This window comes from Ascaphus truei, chromosome 15 (assembly GCF_040206685.1).
Source record: "Ascaphus truei isolate aAscTru1 chromosome 15, aAscTru1.hap1, whole genome shotgun sequence".
NCBI lineage: Eukaryota > Metazoa > Chordata > Amphibia > Anura > Ascaphidae > Ascaphus > Ascaphus truei.
The window spans coordinates 2,679,052-2,691,944 of NC_134497.1; the positions used below are offsets into that span (position 1 = coordinate 2,679,052).

The 12,893-nt window shown below is 49.0% G+C and overlaps 1 protein-coding gene across 3 annotated transcripts in view; it reads left to right on the forward strand.

The window, feature by feature from the left end:
- The window catches only part of PREX1 (phosphatidylinositol-3,4,5-trisphosphate dependent Rac exchange factor 1), a 299,489-nt gene that overhangs the window by 97,065 nt on the left and 189,531 nt on the right, over window positions 1-12,893 (forward strand). For all 3 annotated transcript variants that reach the window (XM_075571278.1, XM_075571280.1, XM_075571279.1), the window contains exon 4: window positions 6,612-6,716. In XM_075571278.1, the coding sequence (XP_075427393.1) occupies window positions 6,612-6,716 (105 nt within the window). The remainder of the gene's footprint in view (window positions 1-6,611; window positions 6,717-12,893) is intronic.

Genomic DNA, 12,893 nt, shown 5'->3' on the forward strand with positions numbered 1-12,893 from the left:
GCTTGTTTTTCACTGTGGTCATTCTGTGGTAGTGCCAGAGAGAGTGGATAGATCAGGATAGGATTTGGCTGACCGCGGAGTAATCGGACATCTGTCTCTCACCTGTGCTAACTGTGGTCCGGTGATTTATACTAGAACACAAGTACCTCTTCCTGTCAGATGTTGTTGTTGCAAGTTCTCTGGCTTTGTAGAAATCGTGTAATTTGCCAAACATGTGGAGTGTTATTAAAATCAGGTGACTGGCTTTAGTGCAAACTGAGATGCATGTTTGTCAAAATGCATTTTTAACCCAGTTAATCTGAAAAAGATAATTACCCAGTCTTTAAAGGTCACATACCTTTCACAAAACCGCGTTATTAAACTATTGGTCCAGCAAAAGACACCTCGTCCTGCAAAACTTCCATATGGCTCCAGTGAGAAATGAATGCAGCTAATTATTCTAAGCAAGTGTTTTTCAACTGGGGGTTCTCGGGCGTCCCTAAAGGGTTCCCCGCAATGTTCAGTTCATTTGAAAATGGTACAAAGTACAGACAAATTTACGATACATCTGATCTCAGACGCGCTATTAGAGAGGGTTGGGGTTCCTTACACTGCATCTGATCTCAGACGCGCTATTAGAGAGGGTTGGGGTTCCTTACACTGCATCTGATCACAGACGCACTATTAGATAGGGCTGGGGTTCCTTACACTGCATCTGATCTCAGACGCGCTATTAGAGAGGGTTGGGGTTCCTTACAATGCATCTGGTCTCAGACGCGCTATTAGAGAGGGTTGAGGTTCCTTACACTGCACCTGATCTCAGACGCGCTATTGGAGAGGGTTGGGGCGCAACTGTATCATGCCAGCGGATAGACTATACCTATACTGATCGCAGCAAATGTCCTTTCTCATTTAAAGAAATGGGTGTGTGTTTGTACGGTGTGAGAGAGGACTTCCTGTAGAAATGAAGGGCCGGCCTTGTAGATGTGATCAGCTGGGAGAAATGCGAGCTATGGAGAGTCATGGTGAGGTGTCAATAAAAGGAAGCGCTTCTTGAATTGGATTCTAATGTATTTGTGGAGCAAATGTACAGATTTCGACCTCAGTTGACTGTCAACCTCACTTTGCTTAGGAGCACCTCTCCATCCATCTCAGCTGCCTCTTGCTATTGTGCAGGAGACAACTTGTCTCGATGGACTAGTTCTTCTGCTTCGTCTTCTATAGTTTACACCTCTGTCTAAGTCTCTGAGCCTTTACCAAATCTTCCATATTGTTCCATGCTCTTCCTCACTCCCTTAACCATATCCGACTGTGTCGGTTGAGGTTGGCATCCCACCGCTGCCCCACAAGTGACACGGTGCTGCTTTGTCACTGATGTTTAACCCGTCTCTGGGCTTTTAGGGAGTCTCCAGAAGACATTTCTAAGGTTCTAAGGTGTTGACATGATTATTTATTGGGGGAGGGGGAGCGGGAGCGAGTCTGAATCACAAAAATAGATGGTGTCTCTTTACCAAAATAAAGGGATACAAAAATGAACAGACGAGCATTGGTGAACTGACCAAACGTGCTCTAGCACATTGCTGGGCAACTCCAGTCCTCAGGGGCCACCAAGAGGTCAGCCCTTGAGGACTGGATTTGGCCACCCCTGACTTAAAGCCTCTGTGTCACTGAATTGATTTCCATGTACATAGCTCTTTGCACTTCCTTTGATAATATTGACCTATAAACTGGACATAAACACCGCTCTCTGGCCAGCACGAAGCCTCTCTGTTTTTTGGATGGACACAGATCAGGAAGTCTGTTCCCAGAGGCCTGGACTGGAATGTATATGTGCGTTCATAATACCGGTGATGTAAGCAGGGAGGCTTGGAAATATCTGTCCACACGCTGGCCCTAATCTTTTGTGCTGCAGAATGACCTTCCACAGACCCCCGCTTCATGTCATTGTCTTCGTGCCGTCCCATTGTCAAACCGGCGATTATTCAATTGCAACATCTAAAAAAACAGCATCGCCATTTGAGATGAAAAAGTATATTTAGCTGTAAATGGTTGAAAAGCGAAATCCCGAACGAATCCTGAAACTAATATTGTGTGTGTGTGTGTGTGTGTGTGTGTGTGTGTGTGTGTGTGTGTATGTGTGTGTGTGTGTGTGTGTGTGCCTCATGCCTCTAGTTCAAGACTGGACAACTCCAGTCCTCAAGGGCCACCAACAGGTCAGGTTTGCAGGATATCCCTGCTTCAGCACAGGTGGCTCAATCAGTGCTCTGTCATAATGACTGTACCACCTGTGCTGAAGCAGGGATATCCTTAAAACCTGACCTGTTGGTTGGCCCTTGAGGACTGGAGTTGGCCGCCCCATGTCTAGTTTATACATGTAATGACTTTAAAATAAAACATAGTAATAAGAAGAAATATAAATCCAGGCGCTAATTAATATTCATCTTTACACAGACTTTAATTAGTTTGCAACATGCACTTTGAAACTTCGTTAACCCTTTCAGACCTGGTTTTAGATCTTGAATTCCATACACCCATATAGAAAGTAATGTACACGATCACATACGCCGGGTCTGAAAGGGTTACACAAATGCACTTATATTAAAATCAAGCATTTGGATGTTCCAAAGAAACTAGGATAATGTTCTGGGTTTTAGGATAATGTTCTGGGTTTTAGGATAATGTTCTGGGTTTTAGGATAATGTTCTGGGTTTTAGGATAATGTTCTGGGTTTTAGGATAATGTTCTGGGTTTTAAAGAGACGGTGTGGGCGTGACACCCCAGAGGCGCTTCCGATGTGCCGGGTACGTCACCGACACCAACTCCTTTTTTTTTTTAGGGAGCGATGGGGCTGAGCCCGATTTTTACCAAGCGGCCAGCGCAATCACAACAGAAATGGCGTCCCCTCCCCGTCCGTTGGCGGCCTGCTCGCGTCCTGTGATCGCTCCTGGAACTGCTGCCAGCCCCCCCCACACCCAGCGCTTCAAAGGTTAATAGTGAGGCATCTGGTCACGCAGACACTTCCCTGCAGATTCTCAGCCAGGCGAACGCGTTATCGTTTGTGCGGTCATGTTTCCCAGAGACGGAGCCGCAGCCTGATAAAAGCATCCTGCATGATTTACCCGACCTTTATCGACCTTTGCAGAGGAGAGAGATCCCATTACAATCTATAGCAGGGGGGGGGGGGGGCAACTCCAGGCCTCAAGGGCCACCAACAGGCCAGGTTTTCCGGATATCCCTGCTTCAGCACAGGTGGTTCAATCAGCGGCTCAGTGGTGCAAGGGGGTGGTGTGCAATCTTTCTGCCCTGACAGGCGGACGCGGGCGGACGCGGGAATCAGCTGTTCTTGGCTATTTCTCCGATGTCTGAGGGATGTTCGTGGGAATAACGTGGCACGTTCGCTGCACTGATTGCTGGGTAATTTGCTCAGCACATGCACGGATATGTCCCTGCCGGTCATGGAATGTGATCCTTTATTAGTGATTTTAGCACAAATCGTTTACATGACCAAGGCGTGACGCGAGTCCGCACCGAGCAGGCTGCTGCCCGGCAGTCATATATCCCCTTTCACACTCGTGAGTGTGTAACACAGGGTTTTTAGCACACTTTGCATCTTAAAGGAGCAATCCAAGCAATATTCTACGTGTTTTATTTTTTAAATAAATACTTTCTATAGTATTAGATAATACTTACTACATTTTTTTTTCAACACTTAATTCCATTATTAATGAGTATTAATATACTGAGCATCCTCTGATTCCTATAGCATCCTTTAGCCACCTCCCCAGCAGTGCAAGATCTTTGCAACACTTTCCTGTTTGTGATCATTTGTTGCCAATGTTCCCAGCAGCTTGAGCTGCAAACTGTAACAATAGATAATGTTACCTTAGTAATATAAGATTACATTGTAGTTACACTGACTGAAGGATTGATTCGAAATTGAAAAGCAGCCGTTTAGTGAGCCCTGGAAGCAGGATCCTTGCTGATCGATCACGGGGAGAACGAAACGATCGGCAGCTTAGGTAATACGTTTTTAATAACGATAATCAAAGGCTGCGTATGTTTAAAAAATATATATATATCTTTTTTTTAAAGTGCCGCTTGGATTGCCTCTTTAAACACTTCAGTTGTTGCCACATGATTTGCAAGTCCTATCATGTTTACCTGCACATCGACTCTAAGAAAGCAAATTAAGGTAAATAATTGAAGAAAAACTCATTTATTTACCTGCTATATGGGATTTTTTACCTGCTATACGGGATTGGCTCCTTAAACTGTGGTTGCCAGAAAGGAGGAGTGAAGGGGGCATTTCCAAGGTACCCTACTTCCTCGATTCTAAGACGCACCCTTGATTTAATCAAAAATAATTTGGGGAAAAAACCCCACTATATTAAATGTGCAGAATTTTTGTTTTAGTTAGCAGACAATAGCATGCATTTATCTACACTAGAGAGAGACAGACACAGAATGGGGGGAGAGAGGCAGACACAGAATGGGGAGAGACAGACACAGAATGGGGAGAGAGAGGCAGACACAGAATGGGGGGAAGAGAGACAGTATCGGATGAGCAGAGAGAGAATGGAAGGAAGGGGGGAGGCAGAGAATGGAGAGAAGGGGAGGAGAGAATGGAAGGAAGGGGGGAGGGAGAGAATGGAGGGACACACAGACACACCGCTCCCTCTGCACGTTCTGCAGTTCACACGGAGGGGGCGGGGGGGGGGGGGGGGTAACACAGACAGACAGACAGACACATGTGTAAATGGGAAAAAAAGGTGCGTCTTAGAATTGAGGAAATACGGTAATCATCACGGAGTTGCCCTGAGCAGGAGCGGCTCAGTGAGTAAAGTCACTGACATTCTTAACAATGACACTGAGTGTGAATCCGGTTTGAACCCGGTTCAATTCCCAGTGTCGGCTCCTTGGGACCGTGGGCAAGTCACTAATACGTCATTGTGACACGCTTTTAGTCCCATTGGGAGTAAAGCGCTATATGAGATAGTTATGTGGAAATTAGTCCTAAAAGAGAACCTGGTTCCATCATAATTGGCAAAACATTCGTCCTTCCCAGGGGATTCTCAGAAAGCTTTTCTATTAAGTGAAGACGGTTTCATTTGCAACAAGGGTTCTTCGTATGTGATGTTCATGTATTTATTTATACAATGTGTTACCAGGAAGTAATACACTGAGAGTTACCTCTCGTTTTCATGCATGTCCTGGGCACAGAGGTAAGATGGCAAATAATACATGGTTACAAATACAGTTACATAAGTGAGCAGGGTATACATTATATACAAGACACTGCGTGCACAGCTAGAGATAATATATATTATAGGCGTATGTAACAGTTACAGACCAGATTGGGATGCATTTAACCTTTGAGGGCCTTTTCGACATGTGCCCTGTTTTTATTAGACAATACTTTAGAAGTGTTTGTTTTTTTTATTAGCTGCGTCTTCCTTGTTTCCGTTTTCTGTGTCGGGTGGTCTCCCGCGTCGGGTGGTCTCCTGAGAGTTGTAGTGAAAGAAGCGAGATTTGCATGCACAGAAAGCAGTTGCCTCGCTGGGATAATGGGGACTTGGCGTTCTCCCCGAGTATCCGACATCGCGCTCAGGACACACCGCGTTCTCACAGCCGGTTTAGTGGTTATTAATACGGGAATGCTGTGTTTTTGTCGGCTGAGCAGCAAAATAAGTCTTTCCCCCACAATCCGTTTAATAGGGGGACAGGGTAAAAATAAAAGGTTGCTATCCCAGTGTGCCGATTAACCCCTCCACTGCCAGAGGGGACAACAATGCTTTGCAGTGAAGGGTTAAACATGTCGTTAATTACATTCATTCCTACTTTTGACTGCGTCTTTTATGGGCATATTCATTAAAGGGCACGGTGTTGGTGTTGAATACAGGTGTAATTTTAGAATATTAATGCAAACAGAACATACTATGTTTCTACCGATGGCTGTGAATGTGGTCCATATTCTTCACCCCCCGTTGTACAGAACTTAAAAGAAAGCCAGAGACACTGGTGGCAGCCTGCGGTCAACGTACTATTAAAAAGTAGTGGTCAGCGGTTGACCTTTTAAGAGACCCAGAACGTATTACTTAACAGGGCAAAGCACTTTGGACCTGACATGGTTAATTCCATGTATTTGCTCTATGAACGGCAGGAGAGGTCCCAGGCGGCAGGAGAGGTCCCAGGCAGGTCCCAGGCGGCAGGAGAGGTCCCAGGCAGGTCCCAGGCAGTTCCCAGGCGACATCGTTTCCCTCTTGGCTTAAGGAATTTGAAGTGTAGGTATGATAATAAGAGTAGGAATGGACTGGAACCACAGTGACGGATAAAGGATTCCTTCCACTATTCCAGGGGTGGCCAACTCAAGTCCGAAAGGCCACCAACAGACCAGGTATTAGGGATATCCCTGCTTCAACACATGTGGCTTCGACTGAGCCACTGATTGAGCCACCTGTGCTGAAGCAGGGATATCCTTGAAACCTGCCATGGGTGGCCACTGCTTCCACTGTTCAGCAGGAGTTGCTAAATGTTGTTATCCCACACACCCAGCTCCTGTAATTATTCTGTGTTTGTGAATCCTTGGAAGTGGCGCCTGTTATGTAATCGCTGTTCCCCTTCCCTTCCTGCAGAAAACCCGCTTCTGCGTGTATGAGGAGTACTGCAGCAATCACGAGAAAGCCCTGCGCTTGCTAATGGAACTGAACAAAATCCCAAATGTGAGAGCCTTTCTTCTGGTAAGTACCGGCTTCTATTCATAGCTCTCATGAGGTCAGCTTAGATTTGTAGCGCACTTTTCCAATCGCGCCGTTTTTCCATGTGCACCATTTTATTTCAGAAGATTTCCTCCTAATTTTGAACATTATAGGGTTTTGCGTTTAATCAGCCGGGATGCAGGAAATTCAGCTGCTGGCTTAGAAATGGTCTAATAAAGTCTGTTCTGACCTATCAGCCGCGCTGTTAACTGTTCCTCCATTTAAAGTTTTTACGGTTTTTACCTAGTCTCCTTGGTGATGACATCTTCTGTGTCTCCTGTTAATTCCCAGTTTCTTTTCTGGTTGATCTGTGTGATTTTCACAGACACGTAGGAAACAAATAAGCGACACTTCTAAGAACTGACTCTAAGAAAGCACATTCAGATCATAAATAACGTAAGGAAACGCTTTTTTTTATGTGCTGCGTGGGACTATCCCTTTATAGTTGGGTTTTCATTAACCCTGTACGCTGTATAAGTATCGATGTACAGCTGTAGCAGATGTTGTTACCCTCATTAACACGTTGAATAGCACGTGAGTCATCTCCTTCACCATTGTTTTCAATAGGGCGACTGTTAAATTACGTGCAGCGTTAACGGGAGCTGAACGTCTGCAATATCTGTGCGTCTGTGCGTTTGTAAACTTCACAAAGCTCAGCCGCTAATTTAAATGTAGAATCCTATTAGAGAACCATTTTTGTTGCGGTTGCATGTTTTTTGGGGGGCTTTTTTTTAAGGTGCCCTTTCCCACAGTACCCCAGTAATACCTGTTTTTGATATGTTGTTGTTGAATATCCCTAAATTGCATGCACATTACCTTATGAGACTTGGGCTGAGCGGTCCGTCAGCATTTAGTGGATACCCCGGTGATATCTGCCTTCTACAGAACAGATAGTGTCTTTGTATGTTTTACAGGTTCCCAAACCTGCTTCGTTCTCCCCATAAGTCACATTTCATGTTACAGACAAGGATTCTGGGTAGTCATATCAAGATGAGCAAATCGGCCATGACACTTTCAGCTTCCTATGGATTTTTTTTTTTTTTAGCACCGGTCCCTAAATATAAATGCCCACTACACGAGGCCCCCTCCCCCCCCGCCCCCCGCCCCCCTTTCCCTGCATCTGAATGGAACCTGTGCAGCATTAATATTCTCACTGAAATAACAGAAAGTAACTTAACTAAACTAGCTTGGGAAGGATGCTGATCCAGGGATTAATCCGATTGCCAATTCTTGGAGTCAGGAAGGAATTTATTTTTCCCTTATGAGAAATCATTGGATGATGTCACTGGGGTTGTGTGTTTGCTTCCTCTGGATCAATATACTGTAAGTGCGGATATAGGATAAAGTATCTGTCGTCTAAACTTAGCACAGGTTGAACTTGATGGTCGCATATCTTTTTTTCAACCTCATCTACTATGTATCTATCTAACTTGCACTACAGCAGCAGCGCGTCTCCCTCCATCCGCGTCTCCCTCCCTCTGCGTCTCCCTCCGCGTCTCCCTCCCTCCTCGTCTCCCTCCCTCCGCGTCTCCCTCCCTCCGCGTCTCCCTCCGCGTCTCCCTCCGCGTCTCCCTCCGCGTCTCCCTCCGCGTCTCCCTCCCTCCGCGTCTCCCTCCCTCCTCGTCTCCCTCCCTCCGCGTCTCCCTCCCTCCGCGTCTCCCTCCCTCCGCGTCTCCCTCCGCGTCTCCCTCCCTCCTCGTCTCCCTCCCTCCTCGTCTCCCTCCCTCCTCGTCTCCCTCCCTCCTCGTCTCCCTCCCTCCTCGTCTCCCTCCCTCCGCGTCTCCCTCCCTCCGCGTCTCCCTCCCTCCGCGTCTCCCTCTGCGTCTCCTCCGCTCCGCGTCTCCCTCCCTCCGCGGCTCCATTCCTCCGCGTCTCCCTCCCTCCGCGTCTCCCTTCCTCCGCATCTTCCTCCCTCCGCGTCTCCCTCCCTCCAGCCAGTCAGCCTGGATGACGACTTAGATGCCCAAATATGGATATGCCCAGGCAGACTGAACAGAGCCGGGAGAGACTGCTGCTTCTGCTGGCGCGAGGGGGAGGCGTAAAAGGGGGAGGGAGGCGCGAGTGGAGGAGAGGCGTAAAGGGGGAGGGAGGCGCGGGAGGAGGAGAGGCGTAAAAGGGGGAGGAGGCGCGAGTGGAGGAGAGGCGTAAAGGGGGAGGGAGGCGCGGGAGGAGGAGAGGCGTAAAAGGGGGAGGGAGGCGCGGGAGGAGGAGAGGCGTAAAGGGGTGAGGGAGGCTGCTGTAGTGCAAGTTAGTTTCAGTCAGAAGATGAACGCTGTGGGGGCCTTTGGTGACCCCCAGAAATGTTGTCATTGACCCCCGGACCCCTGATAGGCTCGCGACCCATTGGCTGTGCACCTCTGAGGTAGAGCACAGTTGTACAGCTGTTACAAAGCGACTCTTTGTATTACAATGCAATACTCTGCAGGGTAATTAGCAGAGATGAGCCAATCCGCCCAAATCCGTGTCCTGGCATTAAATCTGCAAACTGATTTGGTCGGTTTCAATCCAAGCGGATTGATCAAAAACCGCCATTGGACACACTCCGCGGAGTCAGCAAGTTATTGGCAGATTCTACAAATCCGTCCGCACTTTGCGCAATCCGTCGGGTGTACTGGTAACAATAATAAAAAATCCATCAAACGCAAATTTCCCTTTTTGAGATTGATCCGCTGACCAAAGGAACCGGTCGATCCACCGCGGATCCAAATTGGCCAATCAGAATTGCCCATCCCTAGTGATCAGCGCCACTCCCGCGGCAGTGTATAAACATACCCCTGCGAGTTACCTTAACCCTCCAAACATACCCCTGCGAGTTACCTTAACCCTCCAAACATACCCCTGCGAGTTACCTTAACCCTCCAAACATACCCCTGCGAGTTACCTTAACCCTCCAAACATACCCCTGCGAGTTACCTTAACCCTCCAAACATACCCCTGCGAGTTACCTTAACCCTCCAAACGTACCCCTGCGAGTTACCTTAACCCTCCAAACATACCCCTGCGAGTTACCTTAACCCTCCAAACGTACCCCTGCGAGTTACCTTAACCCTCCAAACATACCCCTGCGAGTTACCTTAACCCTCCAAACATACCCCTGCGAGTTACCTTAACCCTCCAAACATACCCCTGCGAGTTACCTTAACCCTCCAAACATACCCCTGCGAGTTACCTTAACCCTCCAAACGTACCCCTGCGAGTTACCTTAACCCTCCAAACATACCCCTGCGAGTTACCTTAACCCTCCAAACGTACCCCTGCGAGTTACCTTAACCCTCCAAACATACCCCTGCGAGTTACCTTAACCCTCCAAACATACCCCTGCGAGTTACCTTAACCCTCCAAACGTACCCCTGCGAGTTACCTTAACCCTGCATGTTTTCCATTCCAAACGTGATGTTTCTTGTATATTGCCCCAACTTAATCGCCTGACATTAAATTGTCTGGGAATCTATGGGACTCAATAATGTATGTGACATTCCTAAGGGAAACCCTATTGATCCCCAGCCTGGCCAGTCTAACCCCACCATTGGCTGCGGTTATCAATATGCCTTAAAGAAAAAGGAGCTACATTACTGCACCGACACACTTTATTCGAGCAAATACCCAGTATGTACCTGGCAGATACCTGGAATGCGCCGCTCCTCACCTCTGACAAGCCCCGTTGCGTTTGCCTTCCCAGCCTGGGTTCATGCCTGGCTGACGGGCGGCTGATCTGTTAAATGATAATGATTAGGATTTAATAGGCTGCAATGCTTCGCGTGTCTACCAGATGGCATAAATTCATGAATTGTAATGCAGTATATATATATATATACTGTGCAGTATTGCAGCCAGGGGGAATAAAATGCTTCAATCCCTGCTTGGAAAATACCTCAATGCACTCGGGCAGAAAACAGTCACAAACCTCAATACACCCGGGTATACCCGAATTCGTGGGACTAGCCTTGCTCGAATAAAGTGTGTCGCCAGTGTAAGTGTTACAAATTAGAACAAAGCTGTTCTGAGCTAATTTAGGCAATATGTATACCCCGAAGGCACAAAGAGGGAAAGTAGTCAGTAAAAAAAGGTCATTTTGTTTTTTTGTTGTTGTTTTTTCGCTGTTGTTTCTAACATCACCATCTCTTTTAATGGGATGTTTTGCAAGTCTGTTTTTTTCTTTTCTTTTTAACCCTGTACAGACTGAGTGATTAAACATGAATTTTAGAAAACCCTAATGGTTTCCAAATGTTCCCTTTTCGCTACCCTTCTGAAATACCTGTTGCGGCGCGGGCGATGGCAGCCGGGGAGCCCGTGTGCCGTTCCGGGCGATTTCCCAGTATTTTTGCTCCTTTTTGAGGTTGGATTGGGAGCGTTGAGTGCGATGAGGAGCGTCGCGACCATGTGCTGGTTACCAAACGCAATCGCATGGTTACAAGCGCGGTGCTGCCGGACTAAAGGTTTATTGATATAAATTCCATGATCTATCAATATTTCTCTAAAATCACAAATTGCAGAAGGATTTCACTAGTGTGGTCAGAATGGGGAGAAAAAAAGAGGCAATTTACACACAATCCATTTTTGTCTGGGATCGGCACCATAAAAACACCAGCCCCACTCTCTCTCACTGCCCCTGCCTCTCTCTCTCTCTCTATCCCTGCCTCTCTGTCCCTGCCTCTCTGTCCCTGCCTCTCTGTCCCTGCCTCTCTGCCCCTGCCTCTCTGCCCCTCTCTCTCTGCTCCCCTCTCTCTCTCTCTCTCTCTCTCTCTCTCTCTCTCTGCTCCCCTCTCTCTCTCTCTCTGCCCTCTCTCTCTCTGCCTCACTGCCCCTCTCTCTCTCTCTGCCCTCCTTCTCTCTCTCTGCCCTCCCTCTCTCTCTCTGCCCCCCTCTCTCTCTCTGCTCGCCTCTCTCTCTCTCTCTGCCCCCTCTCTCTCTCTGCCCCTCTCTCTGCCCCTGCCTCTCTCTCTCTCTCTGCCCCTGCCTCTCTCTCTCTCTCTCTCTCTCTCTCTCTCTCTCTGCCTCTCTCTCTGCCCCCCCTCTCTCTCTCTGCCCCCCCTCTCTCTCTCTGCCCCCCCTCTCTCTCTGCCCCGCCTCTCTCTATCTGCCCCCCTCTCTCTCTCTGCCCCTGCCTCTCTGCCCCGCCTCTCTCTATCTGCCCCCCTCTCTCTCTCTGCCCCCCCTCTCTGCCCCCCCCTCTCTCTCTGCCCCGCCTCTCTCTATCTGCCCCCCTCTCTCTCTCTGCCCCTGCCTCTCTCTCTGCCCCGCTTCTCTCTATCTGCCCCCCTCTCTCTCTCTCTGCCCCCCCCTCTCTCTCTGCCCCCCCTCTCTCTCTGCCCCGCCTCTCTCTATTTGCCCCCCTCTCTCTCTCTGCCCCTGCCTCTCTCTCTGCCCCTGCCTCTCTCTCTCTCTCTCTGCCCCTGCCCCTCTCTCTCTCTCTCTGCCCCCCCTCTCTCTCTGACCCCCCCTCTCTCTCTATCTGCCCCCTCTCTCTTCTGCCCCTCTCTCTGCCCCTGCCCCTCTCTCTCTCTTTGCCTCTCTGCCTGTCTCTCTCTGCCCCTGCCTCTCACTCACTGCCCCTCTCTCTGCCCCTGCCTCTCTCTCTGCCCCTCTCTCTCTCTCTCTGCCTGTCTCTCTCTGCCCCTGCCTCTCACTCACTGCCCCTCTCTCTGCCTGTCTCTCTCTGCCCCTGCCTCTCTCTCTGCCCCTGCCCCTCTCTCTCTCTCTCTCTCTGCCTGTCTCTCTCTGCCCCTGCCTCTCACTCACTGCCTCTCTGCCCCTCTAATTCCCTGCAGTGGGCAGGAAGCACAATGTGTGGGCTGCAGGGGGCCGGGAGGGGAGGGGAGGGGGGGAGGGGGAAAGCGGGCCCCCCACATGCACGGACCCCAGGCTTTGCACGGGCTATAGCTGGGCCCCTGGATGGCGGATAATCATGTGGCACAACTTTTATTTGGTGTCTACCACGAGAGGACTGCCCCTTTTATCCCAAGTCCCCATATAGCGCCTCTACCACTCCCATTTGACCCCCCCCCCCCCTTTTTGTTGTTGTTGAAGGGATGGGACTCGGGGTGTCCTCCGGGCTGAACCCAGCTATTTTCAGCTGTGGGGACCCCTCCTGGTTTCCGTGATACGTAACCGGCCGCAGTCCATGTACGGGGATCAATTCCCGCGTTTGTAAATCCGCTG